This window comes from Erythranthe guttata, chromosome 12 (genome assembly GCF_056151865.1).
Source record: "Erythranthe guttata isolate IM_541 chromosome 12, IM_541, whole genome shotgun sequence".
Classification (NCBI taxonomy): Eukaryota; Viridiplantae; Streptophyta; class Magnoliopsida; order Lamiales; family Phrymaceae; genus Erythranthe; species Erythranthe guttata.
The window spans coordinates 11,266,103-11,292,011 of NC_142544.1; the positions used below are offsets into that span (position 1 = coordinate 11,266,103).

At 36.6% G+C, this 25,909-nt stretch overlaps 1 protein-coding gene across 2 annotated transcripts; it reads right to left on the bottom strand.

The window, feature by feature from the left end:
• Positions 1 to 3,023: 3,023 nt before the first annotated feature.
• Positions 3,024 to 9,250, bottom strand: UNG (uracil dna glycosylase). 2 transcript variants are annotated; one of them, XM_088826578.1, is made up of 7 exons: positions 8,894 to 9,250; positions 8,030 to 8,247; positions 7,739 to 7,897; positions 7,043 to 7,073; positions 5,887 to 6,022; positions 4,425 to 4,508; positions 3,024 to 3,585 (listed from the first exon to the last, which is right to left on the bottom strand). In XM_088826578.1, exons 1-7 carry the CDS (start codon positions 9,123 to 9,125, stop codon positions 3,519 to 3,521), a joined length of 927 nt encoding a protein of 308 aa, XP_088682704.1. In that variant the 5' UTR covers positions 9,126 to 9,250; the 3' UTR covers positions 3,024 to 3,518. The 2 variants fall into 2 exon arrangements, with proteins under 2 accessions (XP_088682704.1, XP_088682703.1); XM_088826577.1 differs by having other exon boundaries at positions 8,030 to 8,250; positions 8,894 to 9,205.
• Between the last annotated feature and the right edge of the window lie 16,659 nt (positions 9,251 to 25,909).

Genomic DNA, 25,909 nt, shown 5'->3' on the forward strand with positions numbered 1-25,909 from the left:
TAAAAATGCATTCATTCATAGTTTGTTTTCTACTTTTTCTATAGAATCTCCATTATTAATGTCTCGTGACTCCATAATGGTATCATTTGCATGTTTTACTAAGATTTGAGGGTTTGGGGTGTTGAGGATTTTTAGAGAAGATGACGAAATTTTTTGGAATAATTTATGTGAAATTGGTTTGTGAAGAAGATAAAGTGGGTTTTGTTGGTGTGGTCTTGCACAAAGGAAGTTGTGGAGTTTTATAATTGTGGGCTTCATATTTTAGTAAGAGTATAATAGTTTTTTAGTAATTCATTTGTGAAAAATTAGATTTGGTCTCCTCTTAAATAATTTGTGAGATTGCCCCCAAAAAAGAGAAAAAAATCCGGACTACCTTGATACACATTTTCCCACGCCAAATTGAACAATATAAAGAAAACTGGTGAGTTATTCAAAAAACTAGTAACATCACCCACGCATATACAAATTATACGAAAATTTATGTAGGTGCGCATTCATATGAAAAATATAAGGGGTCTTTATAAATAAGCCCATTAATTGGTACTTACTCATAAAGAGATCCAGACAAAAATCTCATTTACAAATAAATCCACACATGGTCCAGAGACTAAAATAGTCCATCATACTTTAACATGCTCCAATTTCATCATTAATTTAATTTAACCTCAATTTGACCCCAAATTTCACAAGTTATTCAATTTTGACCCAAAACTTGTTTTTTTCAAAAAAATAATTTTGCCGCCGAATTCTGGCGTTGACTTTTCGATTTTTTTTTCAGCGGTTCCCGGCGTTTACTTTTTTGATTTTTTTTCGCTAACATTTTTTTCGTTTAAACAACAATATTGTTGTGATTGACAGTAATATTAACTATATTTGTGTTAAGCACAGTAAAATTAACTATACTACAGTTTAACAGAATAATATTGCTATATTAATCTCTAGCACAGTAATATTAACACAACAAAACTCAATATTATTGTGTAATAAAGTAATATTATTATGTTGACCGTTCAACAATGTAAACATAATAAAAAGCCAAAAGAATTAATAGTACTGTGAGTGACAATAATATTACTATAACAACAATAACATTACCGTCAACCACATTAGTATTACATTAATATACAGTAATATTATTACGTTCAATAATATTACCGTCAACCACATTAGTATTACATTAATATACAGTAATATTATTACGTTACTTCGTGAATAACTCAAACAAACAAAAAAATCCAAACAAAACAATAATATTGATGTGGTTGACAACAATATTACTATAACAACAGTAATATTACCGTCAACCACAGTAATATTATTGTGTTTACAGTAATATTACAATAATAGAAAGTAATATTATTACGTTGCTCCGTGAATAACTCAAACAAAACAAAAAACTCAAAAAAAAATAATAATAATGATGTTGTTGACTATAATATTATTGTGTTTACAGTTATTTTACTGTCAACGACAATAATATAATTATGTTGACTTGTCAACAAATCAATTGATTTATACAATTGGAATCAATAAACAAAAAATCAAAAAAAAATAATAATTAAAAACTGGAGTCGATTAACCTTAATTGACTATCAGAGCATAGTCGATTAGCTTTATCGACTATTGGACATATACGTACTCGAGGTTCTAGCCTGCGTGAATTTCTCTACACCGCCGTCCTCTGCCCGTTCGATCCAGCAGAAAACCCTAAATCTGCCTCCCTATCGTTACCACCCCGCCGCCACACCACACTATTCAACCAATCCCTAAGAAAAAGTTAAATAAATAAAATAAATAATTCATACAAAAAGCACAATAAGCATTTAAGTGTCCAAAAAAAAAAGGAACAATTCAAGGTATTTGTCAACCCTTGTTGTTCACTTCATAAATAATTTCTAAACACGTGACAAAACCAACATTAAAACAATAATAAAAGTAAAACATCAAAAAAAAAAAAATATAATAAAATAAAACCAAAAAAATACCTTCATCAACATCAATTGCAACAATGATTTTCTCATGCCTCATACCCGTAGCCGTCGACCCACTGCGTTCTCGACGATTGGTGGAAACCACCGCCGCCAACTACAGATTCGTCACCACCCCTCCCACGGCGGCGGGAGGCGGCGGCAAACACTTTTCCACCACCGCCACCGTCGGTCGCCGTCAAATATTCTTCTAGAGTCGTTGTCTGATCTCGTTCTCCGACGACGTCTTGCTTTTCCTCCGAATTTCACTCGAGAAGAGAAGAGAGAAGATGAGAAAAGGAGAAGAGAACAAATGAAATGTGTTAGGGTTGTGTTAGGGTTCTGAAACCTGAAAATGAGATTTAATATCAATAAGGATGATTTGGGAATTATTAAAATAGCATTTGGGTGGAATATTAATTAAGAGGATTTTCTCTAATTATTTTGGGAGGGGTGTTTTTCCTTAACTACATTTCATAGATGGCGGGTTTCTTGTTAATTCTCCCAAATTTTTTTTTGTATGAAAATTAGCATGATGATTAGGATAATGATTTGTACGAAGATTAGTATTAGTAATAGAATTAGGATAATGATTTAGATTGAATTTATTACAAAGAGATAATCACTACTATTATTTTTTTGTCATTTTGAACTGACCTCCGTATTTAATGCATTAGTGAAGTACTAGTTTGTGTCAAAATTGTAAAGCATTTTTATGGGTTTCAACTTTATGTATGTAATTTGGTGTTTTTGTGTCAAAAATTTAAAGTATTATCATCTTTATAAAAATTATGTATAAAATAGAGTAAGGAATATATACATTGGATAGGCAAATATATAGCAGTCAAAAAAATTGGACTAGGGTCGGCTTGAGCCCACCCTAGCCCTTAGCTCCAATCGCCCCTGTACTTGGTAATTCCCGAACCCGTGAGGACGATATTCAGAATTCCCTATTCAATGAAACATGACGCCGTGCAATATATAAAACTTTGAATGTTAGGGCAGCCATTGTAACTACAACTATGGTTCACAGCGAAGAATATGACGAGGTTCAAGGTTCTGAAAGGAATTACATGAAAAAAAATAGCGTGTAATAGATGTACTACCACAACTTCAACCATTAATTTCACAACTTTTGTTCGAGAATATGTAGTAGCGTAAACGATACTTACATAACAGGATTCAACATCATCTGAACTAAAACAAAAGCAGCGGAACCACAACAGCAATCTTCATTTCAAGACAGACATATACATGCATGCTTTGCTGGTCAAGTGTGTTGAAGAAAATCACTCTAAGTCTTTAGATGATATAATTTGAGGCCCGACTCTGAACATAGCTTGGATAAATTAGAACAGACGACACTGACTGTGGCATATAGTTGATAACCTTTGCATATATTATATATAACACATCATATTTTCCGTCTTGCTAGTTCATAATATCTATATATAACATCCGAAAGGCCAAGGGTCATGCTATGTTTTGTGATCGAGACAGAAAAGACGACTTCAAATTGAGGCTCCGTAAAATGGGTTTCTGATGCATGCATTATAACTGCCAATCTATTGGATGTAATCCCATTTTCTCCAAGATTTGGTTTGTACGAGAAAAGTGCCTGTCGAATGAGATGAAAAAAATTGCAATTTATTTGTTACCCAAAAAAACTAGTACGCAAGAAATACTGTGCATGTTGAAAGAAAAAGCAACCAATACCAGCATAAATCATGGGACATCGAACATAAACAGAATAATTATCAAACTTCTGAAAACAATGAAAAACACACCAACTTACTGGAAGCTTGACATAGGATGCTAAACAGGAGATAATGGAAGTATGCAAATGATATATATTCATAGTCAAACTATCTGTTTAAATTGCTTCTTCATAAGAAAGCTGGTTTAAATTATTGATTCCTGAAATTAAGGTAGTAGAGTCAAAGGAATCTAATATAAGTACAAATTACAAATGTAAAAGTTTGACCAACGTACGGATATTAGAATCTTCATCGTTTAATATAATGTGTCCACCATATTTACTAATTCTAAAAAAATCAGTTCTTCCACTATTGAAGTATACAGAACTACCAACACAAGCAAAATACCTTGTGAAACTCCAAATTGAGCAGACTACTCGCGAAAAAGATAAATATCAAGTCCATTTTCTACAACATCAAATGCCACACATTTGACAAGATAAAGTTGAGTCTCCGTTTATTTCGAATTAAATGAATGACTGCTACACATAGATTCTTATAACGAGACAGACGTAGTTTACCATAATTACTAATTCTACTACGCATTTCAGATACCATGGTTCAAACCTAGACATCTGATCAAGCTAGTAGATTGTTTTATCTGTAATACCAATCCAACAAAACAGCAAAATTCAGTATATACAATGGAGTAATTTACCTTACTCGAAAGTAAACTAATATATGCAATTAAGAAATGTACCTGCATCCAAAGAAGCCTCTGTGTGCAGATAAACCAGAAGGATGTGCTGATTTGAGAACATAATGCTTTGATTCGTCAATCAACCTGTATGAAAAAAGAAAAATCATTGGAAAAATGAAATATATTTGTTTCCTATATATTTCCGTATACTGGTAAATCTATGGACTAGGATGCGATTTGCTTTATTAAAACTCAATTTTCGGCCCAATTATAGATTTTCGTACACCTTCTTAAAGAAGAGCAAATCAACAGCAGAATTGATATGCGACTACATGCATAAATCATTATTCTTTGAACATATCGAAAGAAAAAAAATCCATTAAGAATACGTGGTTGAAGCTTTTTTTAGGATTAGTAGGATTTGTGCCAGAAATCGTCAAAATTACATACATTGATGTCAAACTAGGCTGAGGGTTAGGAATGACTTGATCTTGACATTCTAGAAATAAATCATTTTATGAGATAATGGAAGGGTAGTGGTAGTTGCAGGAAGGTGTCGAAGTTCCTTCAAGTCTTATAAACATTTATAAAGAACTTCAACAAGATTTCGGATATTCAATTCCATCTAACGAGAATATAGAAAGATAGGTAATAATTGCATCCCTTAGATGGTATACTTATTCTCAGTCTTTTTATCACCCACAAGGCTTGCCTGCGGAGACTGGGTAAATGTAGTTCACCGGATCTGACTATCATATCCAATATTACTGCGGTCAACTAAAACCAATGACGCACAGATGATCCCGAGTAGACCATATACTATGCACAGAATGCAGAAGAAAAAGGACAAACATTTATATATATATATATATATATATATATATATATATATATATATATATATATATATATATATATATATATATATATATATATATATATATTATAAACAGTAAAAAACAAGCGAAACTAATAACTGAGTAAAATAGCAAAGGTAAGTTCAACAGATTTCAGCCTAGAGAAGTAAAGTTCAGTAGGGGTTCAGACTGCACAAATACTTGCAGCCGAGGTTGCAAGTCAGCCAAGTAAATAATGAGATTCTGAAGATGAACAGAGTACAATAATGAATTAAATAAAAAAGGACAAAAATATATATGTTTATGATCAGTTATCCGAATCAATTACGGACAAATCCGAGGAACAATCAAAGGTCAGTGACGACAGCTAGTACAGAAATTCAAAATTGGGATTTGTTGGCAATGACCAAATTCCGAAGATTTCTATAATAGGAGAATCATTTGAAGGCATAAGATATAACGAAGAATACACTGAAAATCTACCAAGCATTATGAACAATCAAGCATTCAAGCTATCATTTTAGATTCGAGAAGTGAGAGTTCATTATGGTCGCCAAAGTACATAAGTTACACGGACCCACAAATATGTGTTACTAATTGACAATTAAGTTCATTCATCAAACCATGTCGGACTATATGCAACCATGTATAATAACCTAAATTACCTTGATTTGGCTTGAGCGTAATTTCCCCAAAGAAGAAAAACAACTCCTTTTCCTTTCTGTGATATTGCTCCAATCACAGCATCAGTAAACTGCTCCCACCCTTTTTTGGCATGAGAATTAGCCTGATGTTGTCTAACTGCAAATAAGTTAGGAAATAGTGTTTATGTAAGGCCACAAAAGTTCAGCATGCAATCATATATACTCTAATAATAAATTCCATGGTGCCCCTTTTTAAAAAAAGAAGAAGAATTATCATGGAGGTTTCTATAAATTAATATGGCATTTATTCTAGACTATTACAGTTCAATACAAAATGGTACCTGCTAATAAATTTAATTGTTTTTCAGATAAGAAAAGAATAATGAATAATGAAGGAATGAATGAATTAAGATGTTTCTATAAACACTCTCTTTCTCTTGTGAGAGTCTGTTCAATTCTTATAGCAAATGAGTACCGTAAAAGCATTCTGATATAGTACGAATGCATACAGTGTAAATGTTTATTGCAAATCAATATTAGCAACAACTTGAAGAAATTGTTAAAACAAATCCCAAAATTGTTTACACTGAACATTGAGTTTTTGTTTACTTGCATATTCATAAAGTAAGAGTGTAGGACTAAAGAAAATTCCTACGGAATCCCTAAAGTAAACTTAAAGTAAAAAACAAAAAAAAGATATATAGTTTGTTAACAAATTGTAACCCAATAACTATGCATCATCGGTACTCCTCGAAGTAGTGATGTTCAAGCTAGGCAATACTAAAGCACATATTGGTGTAGTTGAGAAGTTTACTGAACTCTACGAATTAAAGCAAAACCCACCCAATGAACTACAATACGGAAGAGCCCATCATTTCAATGGAGTGTACTATTATTTCGATGACAAGAGAGGGTGAATTGACGTTTTCTCCTCTGTCAGTTTCTTAGTAACGAGAAAAATATCTGTACCTAACATGCCTTTATCTAGGGGTATGCATTTTTGGGCTCTCATTCTCCTCCAAGCAACAAAATACATATCCCGATTTCTATAAAATTGACCATCTATGTCAATTTTGCACTAACTGGAATTCGTATTCACTAGAAAAGAAAAGACTACAAGAAATTTAGAAAATTATTCCTTATATTACAATAATATTGGAAAATACAAGGAACATACCTGTAAGAACAGCATTTAACAGGAGAACACCCTACAAATCAACACAGTGGAGTACTTCCTTAAGAAAGAGTAGATTGCAAATGCATTTCCGGTCAACAGTGACAGAAAAAGCAAAATAATAGCCTTGACAGTAAGTGAACTATATCATATTATGCATTGTGCAATTGGTCGAGTGAAGAATATGCAGATTATGCTTGGTCATTGGTGCAATGTCCACAAAATGAACTAATGTGTTCGAGCAAAAAACCTGTTTCATTCTAGATGGTTTCACAAAATCTGCAAATATTTCCAACCAACCACCTAATTTTCATCCATTTTTTCCAAAGCCTATACCCTATTTTCGTAAAGCATTCTTTGTTTTGCATTTAAAAGAATATATTTTTTTTCTTCAAAATGACGACAACTTGTCATCGAAATTGGTCAAACTTTGCATTTCAGTAATAGTAACACATATCCAAGGGAATCTTTTCAAAATATTTTGAGGAAAAGAAAACACACACAAATACAAACACAGTGGACATTTTTCCAGCCCAAATTGCACGATTAAATTCAGTTCATGTGGCATCCGGAAGACAATAACAACTGTCAACATGCACTCCTTCGGGTGACAAATTGTAAGAACTGTGCATAGATTATATTGCAAGTAATATCGATGCTAACAGACTATGAGAATGAGTTTAAGAGAGTATTTATTACCTGTACAGCCCATCTTTCTAAATTCCCATTAGATGGAATTGAACATCCCAAATCTTGTTGAAGTTCTTTATAAATGTTTAACAGACTTGAAGGAACTTTTATACCTTCTGGCACCGAGAAAGAGAGGCCCATCGCTTGACCTGGTCCATGATATGGGTCCTGAGATATTCCAACAGATAATTTACATTGATTCAACGGAATTTCTAAGTTGCTAACCTTCTAACAAAAAAGTTAATATAAATCGAGTTCAATACAAAGAGATTCCATTTCAAATGCAAAGAAAATGTTAACCTGTCCAATAATAACCACCTTCACCCGGTCAAACGGTGTGGTGTTAAGCGCATTAAAGATAAGATGCTGAGGAGGGTATATTGGGGAACTAGAGTTGCATGTCTCACTCTCAACAAATTCACACAACTTCTTCGCATAAGGTTTTTGAAACTCCCCAGGCAGCACTTCCAACCATGTATTCTCCACCAGTAGCTCCTCCAACTTCACATACCCCACTCCTCCTTTATTCATATCATACAAGAACATACAGCCTCAGTTAATCGTAAAGGTATCATATGCATCCAAGGATGCTAAATGACAAACTATAAGCAGTTATCTCGATATAAACACAATTACAGTATTGCATACTGAATATATATAAATGTATAAACACCAAAGAGGTGATAGAAGAGCAAAGATAACGCATCCCAAACATAAATGCCCTAAAAATAACGTTAAAATATGGGTCAACGGAAAGAAATTCCAACATATTATTCTACCCGATTCATATAGCTTCTCTGATTGTTTTGCTTTTACAGCAGATATGGGAAGCAATATGCCAACAGAAGCTCCTCCATCAATAGGTTCTCCAACTTCACAAACTACTCATTTAGTACATAATTTTTTTGAAAAATGATATACCATACCAGCCGAATAAGAAGACATCACATAAACAATGGGCAGAAATGGAAAGACGGTGAAATAATGATAGTATTTTTGTTTGCCCAATTTCAAATAATGACAAAGGTGAACAAAGAAATAAAATGCATTTGTAGGGAAATAACGAAAAGTATGTATTGTGCAGGAGTCATAACTCCCTGAAAATGGTAAATAAGAATATCATGCGGATAAATTTTCTTAAAAAATAAGCAATTTTTAACATACCTGCTGCGGCCGTTGATCGGGAGACTTTATCGGAGCAGAGTTTGAGGTTTCGCCTAGAAAAGGCGAGGGCTCGGTTGAACTCCGAAGAATTGGCTGACAAGGAAGTGGAAGCGGCGTCGTTCGGCGAGGAAAGGGTGCGGGTGCTTAGTGGTGGAGGCGAAGAGACTCTCTTAGTCCGTTTCGCCGCTGGTTGCTGGAGGAATTCCATTAGGGTTTTCGAACGAGCTGCCATATTCTCGCGGGAACAACTGTGGCCGCGGCTTTATTAATTATGTGGATACTTTCCAGTTTTCGATGTTCTTAAACAAATTCTACTTGAAAGTTTTTTGTATTCGACTCGGTTCTTCTTTTAGGCGTATTACAAAGTTTATTGCTACTTATTTATAACCAAGTCAATTCCAAAAATTCTTTGTCAAAAAATACATAGGACAAGTGTGTAAGAGATTAAAATACCATTAAATTTAATGAAAATTTGACAAAACCCCCTCATCACATAAGTGTAATTACATTGAAAGAAATAATGTTAAATAGATTATTAATTATCATATTCATTATTATTAAATATTTTTAAATTAAATTATTAACAAATATAATGTAATAAAAAAATTGAAAGGACTTGAGCCATTTAAATCTTACAATTCGATTATAATATTTGAATAAAATGTAAATGTAGAAAAATGATTAAATCATATTACCTACGGTTTAATTCTTACGATTTTTACAAATTAAACCAATTATTAAAAGAGAAATCACATCATAATATTTTGATTATACTCGTCATATATAGTTATATTTCTAAAGTAAAAATTAATTAGAATGAGATACAATCTATTTTTATTAAAATAAACATTATCTATATTTTTAAATAATTATATTATGATAAAATAATCAATAATTTTAATAATTTATTGTCAACAATTGAGGTTAATCGATTTAAATTAATTGAAATGAGTTATAATCTATTTTTTAAATAAACATCTTATTTTATTTTTCTTTCGAATTTTTCACACTATCGATTTTAATAACATAAGTGAGTTTGTATTAAGTCAATGCGTTTGTTTATATATTGAATTGATTCAATACTTTATATTTTTTAATAGTGGAGATTACATTGATATAGTAATTAATAATAGATGTTTTGAAGTATTGAACCGTGATTCTATATATTTTTTTAAAGTTTCTTATATTGTATTTGTTAATAGTTTAATTAAAATTAATATGAAAATTAATAATTTATTTCACATATTTATCATTTTACACTAGCGTTTTATATTATATATATTTATTGTCTACATTTAAACAAATATATTGGTTGCCTCCGTGGTTAGAGTTGCCCAATTCTGCCGCCTCATGCACAGTTTTTGGATAAAAAAAACCGGAAATTCGGGTTGGCCCTATGGGTCCTCGGGTCCCGGGTCCAAATTATCGGGACCCGAAACCGACCCGTACTTGGTCGGGTCTGGGTCCATGGTCAACGGGGCGGGTCCGCTCCGGGTCAAACCCGGCCTGTGGCCGTGTCTAGGCGCCGCCCTAGCCCCCACCCAGCGCCGCCTCAGCCTCCACCCCTATTTCCTCTCTCTTCACCGTCGCCGAACGATATCTATGCGGTAGTAGAAAAAAGTAATTTTTTTTTTTGTCATTTCAATCATCTTTCAATGGTTTAAGGTTTATGGGGAAGGTTCCTATTTGATAACGATATTTTGAAAAGGGGTTGTCTAGGGTCCGAGAGAGTTGTACTTCTCGGACCGTAAGATATTTAATCTAGTGCGTACAAAATTACTAATTTTTAATCTAATCCTTTGATTTTTTTTTATTTTTAATCTCATCCTTTGATTTTTTGTACTACCTAGTACGATCTAGTACAGTACTAGGATTTAATTAATGTACGAACCCAGTAAAAAACACATTATACACCTTCGTACAGACATCGTACTTTACATAAATTACATAATTAATCTTATAAACTCAAAGCAAAATAAACTAATGGCTTTCTATTCTATTTTTCAGACAAAAATTCAAATAAAATAAAAGGATTATAACATTCATTTTCCGTTAATTCTATTTGAATTACTCATTTAAAAAAGAAATTGACGAGCTATAGTAATTGTACCTATTAAAGCGATTAAAAGAATTATTAAAATCAGTTCAAATGGAAGAAAAAAATATGTTGATAAATGAATTCCAATTTGTTGGCTATTACTTATCAAAAAATGTCTATTAAACAAATATTACAAGAATCATAATCAATTAACAAAATTACACGTCAAAATAAAATCAAAACTCCCCAAATTCTTCATATAAGAACGCAACCACTTTTCTCCATCTCAGCCAATCTTATGCAGATAGCGGTGCTGCCGGTCGGCGGCGGCGACTCTTTTGACGAAGGAGTACACTCTGTTCGGGTAGTGGAGCTTTAGCCTCAAACCGGGCCCGTTCAACATAAAAGAGCACGTGATTATTATTTATTACGGTGATGGGTAATTGTGGGGTTTCGGTTGGCGGTGGCAACGGTTACTCCTTTGGTGCTATTACTATAATGAAGTGAGCTCTTCTAATTTTCTTGATCACGCAGGTATTTTTCAAACCTTCATTCTGAAAAAAAATGTTTTTATTTTCTGAAGTTATCATTTCTATTGTTGGTTCCGATGGGTAGGAATGTGTGTATTGTATTTATCAAGGTCATACAGTTTATGTTTTCAATACTTGACAATAGATGTTCTACCAATTTCGAGAGCGAATTGTTGATTGTGTAAGATGAGGAACACAAAGAAATTTATTTAAAATTAAGGTTTATTTTTTTTAGCTTGTGACTATTGCTAAAGCACCAGTGATTTTGTGTATCATTACCCTATGCTTTGGTTATGATTTATTTCATTTAAAATGAGATGTTATTATTTTTATGGTATAACCAGAGAAGTGCCATTGTCAATCCTCGAGGTGTTCCGTCATATGGGCCGCATGTAGTTATAAGGTGTGGGCAGAGGACAATGAATTTAACTTTTATGAGCTAGGTTACAGACGTTGTCAATTGGTAGGGTTGCTTTGAATAATTTTTGTGGGAGTCTGTATTCGTCTTTATAATTGGGACTTGGGAGTTGTTAGGTTTATTATGTCATCATTATTTTATATCTGGAAATGTAAGTGCGTGGGGTTATGTTGGGTATTGTATCACCGCAAGACCGGCGAAAGTCACTCTCGATTCCACCGAGGACCACCACTAGATCTGCATTCTCGGCCAATTTTAGCATAAATTAATTTGTAACTGTACTAGACTCGTTGGCTGGTGGCGGGGCAAATCCATCGGTAGCCACTCTTCGACCACCCCCATCACCCCCTCGTCGCCGACTCCTCAGCCAGATGCTTGTGCACCAAACACCGATGTTGAAAGCCCTAGGCGACCACCATGAGTCCACCTATTGGGCCACCCCCTTCTGATTCTACATCAGTTTATTTGACCGTTAGAGTCTTGCTTCTCTTATTGTCCACTTCAGTAGCCTTTATTCTCCAGGGGAAAAAATAATAGTTTTTTGGTATATTTTCTTATTGTACATTACAATAAACTTTGTTTGAATTTATTATAATTTACATCTCAATTTTGTATTAGATTGTAGTGTTTAGCATATCGTTTCTTTCGCGGTTGATCAATATATATATTTTACTCTGAGAATAATTATGTGAAAAGACAAATGTATTTGTTTTATAAGCAACTGACGAACAAATAAGGGCACATTATAATTTCAATGCCAAAGTGATATCTTCACACAGTAAGTACAACATGCGTCAAATTTTTGTTCCATATTCAAAATAGTGTATTTCTTAAGTTTACTATCAATTTATGAAGAAGAAAAGTGACCAGATAAAATATGATGCAACAAACACCACCACAATGAAATTGGTATCAGTTCAGCTGTGGATACATTACAAAATAATACATATACCTCAAAACCGAAAGACAAAAATTCATGGGAGGATTCTTAAAAACATCAAAATCCTTACAATATAGTTTCATTTTTTTATCCTTCAAAAATAAAAGGTCTCTATCTCAGAGCCACACGAAACTAGATTTCTGCCAAACAATCAATTAACAAGTTAGAAGAACAACATCGCATAACTACAAATATTAATTGAAAAAAAAAGATAAGGTTCGAGTGACGGTGATTACTGTGGTATCTTAGAAAAATAAGTCATAAAAACTGAAACATCGTCCTGCAATTGGTATGACCGGAGATCTTCGTGTTAGAGTAGGTGACCAACAAGCCAACATGTGCATGTGGTCTTTCGTATTTATTATTGTAATAAACGAACCAACCTTTATTCGTATTAACGATAAAACACCTTGGCATTCTATATCTTTGTCCCTTTGTCACAAGCATAGATATAGTCCTTACATTTATTACAAGTACTAGTAATTGATCGTTAGGATCGTGAGATATTTACTTAAGTATTATAACTGTTAAACGTGTTCCTAGTCGAAGGGTTACGCCACCAATGAGGATATCGGCCTTTCCCATTAAGAGACTAGCACTTAGTGTATGTGTACTGCGCCTCATCAGTAAACGGTATTGTGATATCGGCATGCATAAGTGGGTGCTCGTAAGTTGACGAGTTCACTGAACTCCCTCACCCTAGAAATCTCTAAGTGGTTCCCAATAATCGAGTAGAGATATCTATGGTATAGTTGTACACCATTAGTCCTTATGACCTAGACATTACCGTGACTTCACTAGAGGACTAGCTGTATCGTGACCTGTTCCTGAGTTCCACCAAGGACCATCCCAAGGGCCAGTGTTCGTGCAGTCCGAAATCTAGTGGGAGGTCTGTGCATTGTAGTTGGGGATTCGATCGCTAGAATAGTCTTGGATGTCCTGTGTGTTCTGATAGTTTTATAATCATTCTAAGTCTCTGGCCAGAGCTGACTAAGTGATGATTAGAGAATTCGATTCTCTAAGTCATGCACATAACGATTACAATACTTAGAACGATCGCACGGTCATTGAACAAATAAAGAGGTCTCGATGAAGCAATGCCTCTAGTTCAATCGGGACATATGAATCGAAGGGATCGTACTGTACGTTAACTATATCTCAAGGTTCTTGCAGACACTTCATTTGTATCTAGGGAAACCTGACGCGTAGTTGCTAGACGCCAATCTTGATTCGTTGGGTGATTAAGGTGAAACGAGCTACATCTTAATCGTAACTCTAAGGGACGAGTTTTGACCACAAAGGGTTGTGGGCCCACGGCTATCTTACACCTGAACCATCGAGGGTCACACTACTCGTGCACATGAGATCTTTGAATAAACGGTCAGAGATAAAATGGTTTATCTCTGCATGATTGGAAGTCAATATGATTGGGTCCAATATTCGTAATTTGGAATTATGAATGAGAATAAGAAAAGAAAAGAATAGGCAAACGTATTAGTGAACTTTCTAAATCGGGATGTTTCCAAATTTAGAAAGTGCACTGAATTAGGGTTTCCATTTTTGGAAAGTTGGAAATCGAGAGTTGGCACTCGTAATGACGAGGACATTATAATGATTCCGAAAATGTAATCGTTACAATTTTCCGATCATTGAAATGAGAGAGACGAGCAAGTAAAAGAACTAACGAACTTAAGCTGTTGGGCCCGGTCCAACTTAAGCCCGCTAGGGTTTTATGCAAGACACTATAAATACTTGATTTATAGGTCTTGCACAAATACACAACACAAAACCCTAACCCTAGCCGCTCCCTCTCTCTCTCGCTCGGCCATCTCCCTGCGGCCACCGCGCCGTCGTCGCCGGAAATTGCCGGAATCGGCCATCCGTTGGTCGATCCCTTTCGGTATTCCTTTCATTCTTTCTTTTCTTCCGTTTTTCTAACTATTGCGTGTCTAGTGCCACGTGTTTAGTAGATCAAAGTGTACGAGGTGAAATCCGAGAGGAGGAAGATCGAAGATCGAAGAATCGAGGAGCAGCACACGAGCCGAAGCCGCACGCATCCCCACGCGCCGCCCGAAGACCGCGCGTGAGTCACAGCGCCGCCGTGGCTCGTATTGCCGCTGCTGCTATTCCGCCACTGCTGCCCCCTTCGGATTGTACGGATTGGTTTCCGTAGCAATCCCGCTTTGCTTGGTGCGCCTACCTCACGCTTCAAGAGGTAAACCTTCGAATCAATTGTCGATAGATTCGTTTACGTTTAAATGGATATGTATGTTCGTTCTTGTATGATTTTATGTGATTACATGAAATCGTTTTATTTATTGCGAGCATGTTATTTGATTTAAACGCGAGCATGCTAGTTGATTTAATTTTGATTAAGTAATTAAGCATGTATGTTGTTTTTAATTTCGCTGGAAGCGCAAAGGTACGCAATTAATTAATTTCAATTATCGGGCATGTGTTTATGTGTTTTAAATTGTTTAAATCGCATAAAGTTTTTGTTTTCCGCTGCGTACACGTGTCCGATTCCCAACAGTGGTATCATAGCTCGTTGCACAATTAATTGCGTTCGTTTTAATATGCTATGATTTTATGCATGTTCGATTTATTAAAGTAGCGATTGTTGTATTATGTAATTGGGAGTTTTCGTAAGTTTAAAATATTTTTGAATTATTTTTTAGAATTTGTCCAGCATTAAAATTGTTTAAAATTGGAAAATCGGATCTAAAATTATTTTTAAAACGTCATCTTTTAATTGTTCGGATCGAACCGGCCGGTTCGATGGTTGTGCACGATCCAATTGACCGAATCCAAGTGGATTCGGGTTGGTCAGACCGGTTCTCTGTCCGACTGACCCGGCCCACTGATTTTAATTTTCAAAAAAATATTTTCAGTTAATCCCAATTAGATAATCGAGTCAACAATCATCTATGTTAGTAAATATGTGTTAGATTAATTAATTAATTTAAATTGTTAAATTGATTTCAATTAATAGAACACAAATATAATATTGATTATAGTTCAACTTAATTAGTAGTACCTCAACATTATTTGAATGATTTATGCTAGTTGAGGTTCTATAATTATTTTGAAAAACCCGATAATTAATTATTGTAATTAATTATGTAGTTAGGTCATATGTTCCTCTTAGGACAATATGCGTTTCCATATACCTTTAGAGAACATAAATGTAGGAATCTTATAGACCAATCCGAACCTTCTGATGAGATAAAACCTTTTAATCAAAATCCCTCATTCTTAATCTAATTAAGAATCATTTCAAGATATAAATAAAAAACCAATCTGTTGATTTTTTTTTTCCTTCTGCCAACGGTTGAATTATGTGTAGCCCTTTACTGTAGTGCAGTAAGCCGTGTTAGCGGGGAGTGCTATGGTAAAGTTAGCTGTAATTCAATTGACATTGCGATGAAGGTAGCCATAGAAAAGGGTTATGCTAGATTAACGTGGTCGGCTAGATTAACTAGGGACTGCATTAGTTTGGCATAATCAAGTTCTATGAGAATCTTGATTGGTAGGTTAGACTTGACACACGACGATTTTGATATTCGCGAGATTAACTTAGGTCATTATCAAGTGTGAGGAAAATTAATTTAGGGGTCATATTATGGATATGATTTATTTTGATCTACCTTTGGGCAAATATAATCGGGCTAGATTAACTACGGGTTATATTTGTCTATTGGACCTAAAGCCCATTAAGAAAAATCAGTTTTCTTGTTTGTCTACTAGAGGGAAGTGGAACTCGATAAAATTAGTGGGAGACAATTAAATAACATAAGTCCAAACATTTAATTGTAAGCAATCATTTAACGCGAATCTCTAATAATCCTCTTCTCTATATCTCTCATATAATCATGTCTAAGAATCCCATAATGTCAATCCTCGACAATAAACTCAATGGCCCTAATTACCTAGATTGGTTGCGTAGTCTTAAGCTTGTGTTAACCGTTGATGGGCGTCTCTATGTTCTGAACGAGAGACTTCCCGCCACTATACCTGCCACAGCGACTGATGCTGAAAAGGAAACTTATGAAGCTTGGAAGAAAGATGACACCCGTGCTAGGTATTATATGATAGCCGCCATGGAGCCCGCGCTTGCGAGGAAATATGAGTCTCACATGCATGCTTTCGATATAGAGGATCATCTCGATAGCATGTATAGTGAGAATATTAGGGCATCGAGGTACGCTGCTACAAAGGAGTTAATCACGACGAGACTGCGCGAACGAACTTCGGTCCACGAGCACTGTCTCAAAATGATCAATCTCCTTGAAAAGATAGTGAATCTCGATGTCACCCTCCTCGCCGAGCTCTCGTTAGATTTGATCCTGTTGTCTCTTTCTAGTTCCTATGAATCGTTCATAGTAACTTCAACATGAACAAACTAGATCCTCCCTTGGATGAGTTAATGAACATGATGATCAGTTTCGAGTCTACCATTAAGAAAGAGAAGTCTGTTCTCATTGCTGCATCTTCTGGGAAGAAGAGTTCTTCCCAAAAGAAGAGAAAGGAAAGAGTTCCCTTCCCAAACAGCAAGTTCGAAATGGGTGAAGGTAGTGGGGGCCTTAAGGCGAAAATCAGCAAAACGTAAGGAGATAGATCAAAACCCCGCACAACCTCGGCCTGCTAGATTAGGTCATGTCTCTTTAAGAAGGATGAACGATTTTACTAGTGAAGGATTGTTCTCTTTGGAGGACGTGAAATCACTAAAACTTGTGAATCTTGCCTTAAAGGGAAAATGACCAAGTCACCCTACAAAGGGAAAATGGAACGAGCCGAGGGTCTTTTGGATTTGATCCATACAGACGTATGTGGTCCACTAAGTGTTAGTGCGAAGGGTGGATACAACTACTTCGCTACCTTTACCGACGATTATTCTAGGTATGGGTATGTATACTTGATGAAGTACAAGTCTGAAACATTTGAAAGGTTCAAAGATTTTAGACACGAAGTAGAAAAGCAACTCGGACGAAGTATTAAGAAGCTGCGATCCGGTCGTGGTGGAGAGTACTTGAGCATCGAGTTCATTGACTATCTGAAAGAGAATGGAATACAATCTCAATGGACTCCACCTGGAACTCCTCAACTTAATGGAGTCTCCGAACGTCGGAATCGAACTTTATTGGATATGGTTCGATCAATGATGGGGCTCACAAACTTGCCGGCGTACTTGTGGGGTCATGCACTTCGTACTGCCGCGTATTTGCTGAATAGAGTTAACACCAAAGCAGTTAAATCCACACCTTATGAACTTTGGCATTCCCACAAACCCAACTACAAACATATTAGGATATGGGGTTGTCCCGCTTACGTGAAGCGATTAATGGGAGATAAGTTGGACAATAAGTCCGACTTATGCTATTTTGTGGGGTATCCCGAAGACTCGATGGGATACGAGTTCTATTATGTCAAGGAAGCAAAGACGTTTGTTTCAAGAAATGCCACCTTTTTGGAAAGGGAGTTTCTATCCTATAGAAAAGGCAGTTTCTATCCGATAGAAAAGGCAGCATGATAGAACTTGAAGTAGTTCAAGAACCACAAAGTGAAGTTCAAGCGCAAGAACAAGTAATCGAACCAATACAACAATCCACTAATATACCTCCTAAACCTACGGTACGTAGATCCAAAAGAGTTCGGAAAATGCCGGATAGGTTATTCCTCCTCGAGAATGATGAAGATCATGATGATCTTGGACAAGATCCAAGAACATACAATGAGGCCGTATCGGATGCGGACATGGGACATTGGCTAACTGCCATGAAATCCGAGATGGACTCCATGTACTCCAACAAGGTATGGACCTTGGTAGATCCACCTAAGGTAATTGTTCCTATAGGCTGCAAGTGGATCTATAGGAAGAAAATTGGAGTGGATGGAAAGGTATCGACCTATAAAGCTAGATTGGTAGCGAAAGGATACACTCAAAGGCAAGGTGTTGACTATGAGGATACTTTTTCGCCAGTTGCGATGCTGAAGTCCATTAGGATTTTGCTGGCCATAGCTGCGTGGTACGACTACGATATATGGCAAATGGATGTGAAGACCGCCTTCCTTAATTGAGATATTGAGGAAGAAATTTACATGGCGCAGCCGGAAGGCTTCATATTTTCTAGAAATGAGCAAAAGGTTTGCAAGCTCCAGTGATCCATGTATGGATTGAAACAAGGATCCCATAGTTGGAACATTAGGTTCGACTCAACTATCAAAGATTTTGATTTGGAGAAGAACCCGGAGGAACCTTGTGTATACAAGAAGGTTAGTGGGATAGCAGTGATATTTTTAGTGCTTTTACGTTGATGACATTCTACTCATTGGGAATGACGTAGGAATGTTGCAGCAAACGAAAGCATGGTTGTCCACACGTTTCTCAATGAAGGATTTGGGAGAAAAATCTTGTGTAATAGGAATACGCATCTATAGAGATAGAGCAAGGAAGATGCTTGGATTATCCCAAAGCCTGTACATAGACACCGTTATGAAACGGTTTAGCATGGAAGAATCGAAGAAAGGATTCTTGCCAATGTCCCATGGGGTTCGTCTCTCGAAATCTATGTGTCCGCAAACACCTAGTGAAATCGAGGAGATGAAAAGGACGCCCTATGCTTCTGCCATAGGAAGCATAATGTATGGCATGCTGTGTACGAGACCCGATATTGCGTATGCTGTGAGTGTCACAAGCAGATATCAGTCTAACCCCGGCCCGGCTCACTGAAAGGCCGTGAAAGATATCCTCAAGTACTTACGAAGGACTAAGGATATATCTTTGGTTTATGGGGTGCCGAGTTGAAATTAGAGGGTTTTACCGACTCTAGTTTTCAATCGGATGTGGACGACTCAAAATCGAACTCGGGATTTATATTCATGCTTAATGGTGGTGCCGTGTGTTGGAAGAGTTCCAAGCAAAGCACGACGGCCGATTCCACTACTGAAGCGGAATACGTTGCAGCGTTTGAAGCTGCAAAAGATGGGACTTGGATAAGGAATTTCATCCAAGAGTTGGGTGTCATTCCTAATGCTAGTGATCCAGTACCGTTGCACTGTGATAACACCGGAGCCTTGGCGTAAGCTAAGGAGCCATGATCTCATCAGAAGTCGAAGCATATTCTGAGGAAGTATCATGTGATACGAGAGATCATTGATAGAGGTGAAGTTAAATTAGAACGAGTCACCTCGGAAGAGAACATTGTAGACCCCTTCACGAAGCCTTTACCAGATCGGTCCACGAGAAACATCGAGAGTCGATGGGATTACGATTCATGGGTAGTTGGCGTTAGGTCAAGTGGGAGATTGTTAGAGTAGGTGACAAACAAGCCAACATGTGGCTATGGTCTTTCGTATTTATTATTGTAATAAACGAACCTTTATTTGTATTAATGATAAAACACATTGGCATTCTATATCTTTGTCCCTTTGTCACAAGCATATATATAGTCCTTACATTTATTACAAGTACTAGTAATTGATCGTTAGGATCGTGAGATATTTACTTAAGTATTATAACTGTTAAACGTGTTCCTAGTCGAAGGGTTACGCCACCAATGAGGATATCGGCCTTTCCCATTAAGAGACTAGCACTTAGTGTATGTGTAGTGTATCTCATCAGTAAACGGTATTGTGATATTAGCATGCATAAGTGGGTGCTCGTAAGTTGACGAGTTCACTGAACTCCCTCACCCTAGAAATCTTTAAGTGGTTCCCAGTAATCGAGTAGAGATATCTATGGTATAGTTGTACACCATTAGTCCTTATGACCTAGACATCACCGTGACTTCACTAGAGGACCAGCTGTATCGTGACGTGTCCCTGAGTTCCACCGAGGACCATCCCAAGGGCTAGTGTTCGTGCAGTCCGAAATCTAGTGGGAGGTCTGTGCATTGTAGTCGGGGATTCGATCGCTAGAATAGTCTTGGATGTCCTGTGTGTTCTGAAAGGTTGTAATTATTCTAAGTCTCTAGCCAGAGCTGACTAAGTGATGATTAGAGAATTGGATTCTCTAAGTCATGCACGTAACGATTACAACACTTAGAACGATCGAACCGTCATTGAACATATAAATAGGTCTCGACAAACCAATGCCTCTAGTTCAATCGGGACATATGAATCGAAGGGACCGTACTGTACGTTAACTATATCTGAAGGTTCTTGCAGGCACTTCATTTGTATCTAGGGAATCATGACGCGTAGTTGCTAGACGCCAATCTTGATTCGTTGGGTGATTAAGGTGAAACGAGCTTCATCTTAATCGTAACTCTAAGGGACGAGTTTTGACCACAAAGAGTTGTGGGCCCACGGCTAGCTTACACCTGAACCATCGAGGGTCACACTGCTCGTGCACATGAGATCTTTGAGTAAACGGTCAAAGGTAAAATTTGGTTTATCTGTACATAATTGGAAGTCAATATGATTGGGTCCAACATTCGTAATTTGGAATTATGAATGAGAATAAGAAAAGGAAAAGAATAGGCGAACATCGTAGTGGACTTTCTAAATCGGGAAGTTTCCAAATTTAGAAAGTGCACTGAATTAGGGTTTCCACTTTTGAAAAGATGGAAATCGAGAGTTGGCACTCGTAATGACGAGGACATTATAATGATACCGAGAATGTAATTCTTACAATTTTCCGATCATCGAATTGAGAGAGATGAGCAAGTAAAAGAACAAACGAACTTAAGCTGTTGGGCCCGGTCCAACTTAAGCCCGTTAGGGTTTTATGAAAGACACTATAAATACTTGATTTATAGGTCTTACACACAAGATAATACACGAACTAAACCTAGCCACTCTCACCTCTCTCGGCCAATCTCAACCCACGGCCACCACCGCCGCCGTCGCCACCATCTCGCCGGAATCGGCCATCCGTTGGCCGATCCTTTTGGTATTTATTTCCTTCTTTCTGTTCTTCCGTTTTTCTAACTGTTACGTGTCTAGTGCCACGTATTTAGTCGATCGAAGTATACGAGGTGAAATCCAAGAGGAGGAAGATCGAAGAATCGAAGATGCGAGAAGGCAATTCTGAAGAACTGCTCTCGGATTTTCTGCGCTGTCTAGCGAGAAAATTCGCCATAAATCAACCAGTGATCGGATGGACGTGAAATTTTGACAGCAGCTTCATGACTCATAAATCTACAATATTACAGAAGGAATTGGTCATTAAGTAAATAAGAATGGAGATATTGAATTCGGAGAAAGGCTGTAATTTCAGATCAGCAAACAGGTTGGATCAATAGGATGGGAAGAGCAGCTAGCCATCTTCTCTGCGCGTGAATCACACGCGCCGCCGTAGCTCGGATCATCGCCGCCGCTACATTGCCGTTGCTGCCCCGGATTGCACGGATTAGTTTCCGTGGCAATCTAGCTTTGCTTAGTGCGCCTACCTCATGCTTCAAGAGGTAATGTTTCGAATCTATTGTCATTCGATTCGGTTACATTTAAATTAATATATGCATGTTCGTTTTAATACGAAACTTGTATGATTTTATGTGACTACATGAAATTGATTTTATTATTGCGAGCATGATTATTTGATTTAAACGCGAGCATGCTAATTGATTTAATTTCGATTAAGTAATTAAGCATGTATGTTGTTTTAATTTCGCTGGAAGCGCAAATGTACGCAATGTATGTTGTTTTTAATTTCGCTGGTAGCGCAAAGGTACGCAATTAATTGGTTTTCAATTATCGGGCATGTGTTTATGTGTTTTAAAGTTGTTTAAATCGCATAAAATTTTTGTTTTCCGCTGCGTACACGTGCCCGAAACCCAACATTAACGTGGTCGGCTAGATTAACTAGGGACTGCATTAGTTTGGCATAATCAAGTTCTATGAGCATCTTTGATTGGTAGGTGAGACTTGACACATGACGATTTTGATATTCGCGAGATTAACTTAGGTCATTATCAAGTGTGAGGAAAATTAATTTAGGGTCATATTGTGGATATGATTGATTATGATCTACCTTTGGGCAAATATAATCGGGGGGCTACATTAACTACGGGTTATATTTGTCTATTGGACCTAAAGCCCATTAAGAAAAATCAGTTTTCTCATTTGTCTACTAGAGGGAAGTGGAACTCGATAAAATTAGTGGGAGAACAATTAAATAACATAAGGCCAAACATTTAATTGTAAGCAATCATTTAACGCGAATCTCTAATAATCTTCTTCTCTATACCTCTCAGATAATCATGTCTAAGAATCCCATAATGTCAATCCTCGACAATAAACTCAATGGCCCTAATTACCTAGATTGGTTGCGTAGTCTTAAGCTTGTGCTAACCGTTGAAGGGCGTCTCTACGTTCTGAACGAGAAACTTCCCGCCACTATACCTGCCACAGCGACTGATGCTGAAAAGGAAACTTATGAAGTTTGGAAGAAAGATGACACTCATGCTAGGTGTTATATGATAGCCGCCATGGAGCCCGCGCTTGCGAGGAAATATGAGTCTCACTTACATGCTTTCGATATAAAGGCTCATCTCGATAGCATGTATAGTGAGAATATTAGGGCATCGAGGTACGCTGCTACAAAGGAGTTGATCACGGCGAGACTGCGCGAATGGACTTCGGTCCACGAGCACTGTCTCAAAATGATCAATCTCCTTGAAAAGCTAGTGAATCTCGATGTCACCCTCCCGGCCGAGCTCTCGTTGGATTTGATCCTGTTATCTCTTCCTAGTTCCTATGAATCGTTCATGGTGAACTTCAACATGAACAAACTAGATCCTCCCTTGGATGAGTTAATGAACATGTTGGTCGGTTTCGAGTCCACCATTAAGAAAGAGAAGTCTGTTCTCATTGCTGCTACTTCTGGAAAGAAGAGTTCTTCCCAAAAGAAGAGAAAGGAAAAGGGTTCCATTCCCAAACAGCAAGTTCGAAGTGGGTGAAGGTAGTGGGGGCCCCAAGGCAAAGGTCAGCAAGCAAGTTGATGATGCTTGCCATCATTGTGGAAAGAAAGGACATTGGCGCCGCAACTGCAAGGCTTACCTAAAGCAGAAAAGTTCTGAAAAGGGTACGTATTTCATTGACGTAAATTTATCTGTCAACTCTTCCTCTTGGGTATTGGATACTGGCTGTGGCTCACATTTGTGCAATGATTTGCAGCTAATGACAAGAAGTCGAAAGCTTAGAGCGGGTGAGACCTACCTAAGGATGGGGAATGGAGCAAGAGTTGCTGCTGAAGCCATTGGCACGATTTACTTAAATGTTTTGGATTCTAGTTTTCCTATTGTTTTGAACGATTGTTTATTTGTTCCGTCCCTCATTAGAAACCTTGTTTCTATTCCTTTATTAGATATTGAAGGTTTTACTTTTGTTTTTGGAAATTCGATTTGCATTATACAAAAGAATGAGAATTTGATTTGCAAAGGACGACTATTAAACAACTTGTATGAACTAAATCCAAATAAAATACCTATTAATGTTATATCGGCAAAACGTAAGGAGATAGATCAAAACCCCGCACAACTTTGGCACACTAGATTAGGTCATGTTTCTTTAAGAAGGATGAACGATTTTGTTAGTGAAGGATTGTTCTATTTAGAGGACGTGAAATCACTACAAACTTGTGAATCTTGTCTTAAAGGTAAAATGACCTAGGCACCCTACAAAGGGAAACTGGAACGAGCCGAGGGTCTTTTGGATTTGATCCATACAGACGTACGTGGTCCATGAAGTGTTAGTGCGAAGGGTGGATACAACTACTTCGCTACCTTTACCGACGATTATTCTAGGTATGGGTATGTGTACTTGATGAAGTACAAGTCCGAAACATTTGAAATGTTCAAAGATTTTAGACACGAAGTAGAGAAGCAACTCAGACGAAGTATTAAGAAGCTGCGATCCGATCGTGGTGGAGAGTACTTGAGCATCGAGTTCATTGACTATCTAAAAGAGAATGGAATACAATCTCAATGGACTCCACCTGGAACTCCTCAACTTAATGGAGTCTCCGAACGTCGGAATCGAACTTTATTGGATATGGTTCGATCAATGATGGGGTTCACGAACTTACCGGCATACTTGTGGGGTCATGCACTTCTTAATGCCGCGTATTTGCTGAATAGAGTTAAGACTAAAGAAGTTAAATTCACACCTTATGAACTTTGGCATTCCCGGAAACCCAACTACAAACATATTAGGATATGGGGTTTTCCTGCTTATGTGAAGCGATTAGTGGGAGACAAGTTGGATAGTAAATCCGACTTATGCTATTTTGTGGGCTATCCACAAAGAACGAAAATATCGATGATGATTTTTTTTAAGAGGAAAAATCATTTACGAATTAAGGAGATTGATGTAATTAATTAGGCCTACAGTTTAAGAAAACAAATTAGATTCGATTGTAGTATTTTTTTTTTCATTTAAGATGAATTAAGTTTTAAATTATTAATTTTCTAATTAAATTTTTCAGTTTAATTAAAAGGTGTTTTATGTAATTTTACTTATAACATAGTATCGTACTATTTTTTACTGGATACGTACTAATCCTGATTGGCGCATTTGTATTGGTTGGTTATGGTCCGAGAAGTACAACTCTCTCGGACCCTAGACAACCCCTTGTGAAAAAGACTATTAATTCTTCTAAATTAATTTTTTTCTTGTTGAGATTGATACAATGACCCTCATCGTCCTTGTTGGTGATGGTGTACTGATCTTGCACTTTTTCCTATATATAGTTGTGGCTTACGTTTCAAATAGTGGATTTTCGAATAGTGAATTTATGTTTTTTTTAGTTGTGTTAGTAGTGGATTATGTATGTTTTTAGTGGATTTCGATAAGTTTGTTGCTGATTTCGTTAATTTATCGTAATTGGTCTTGCACTTTTTTCCTGGACATAGTAGTGGTTTACGTTTCTAATAGTGGTTTATGTTTTAAATAATAAGAAGAAGATCATTACGGACTATGCTCTAGGGTTCATTGGAGAGAAAATGGTGTCCTCTATAGTGGGTTTATAGCTTCTTTTTGTAGAATTTTGATGTTTTCTTGTTAGAATTCATAGTGGTTTTCGATGTTTATATAGTTGTGTATACACAGTGGTTTTCATGTTTATATAGCTATTTTATACAGAGTGGTT

Coding starts and splice junctions, on each gene's coding strand:
- UNG (XM_088826577.1), bottom strand. CDS start 9,125: ATGGCAGCTCGTTCGAAAACCCTAATGGAATTCCTCCAGCAACCAGCG. Junction 7,074..7,738: donor TAGAAAGATGGGCTGTACAG/GTAATAAATACT, acceptor GTTGATTTGTAG/GGTGTTCTCCTGTTAAATGC. Junction 4,509..5,886: donor TACGCTCAAGCCAAATCAAG/GTAATTTAGGTT, acceptor TTTTTCATACAG/GTTGATTGACGAATCAAAGC.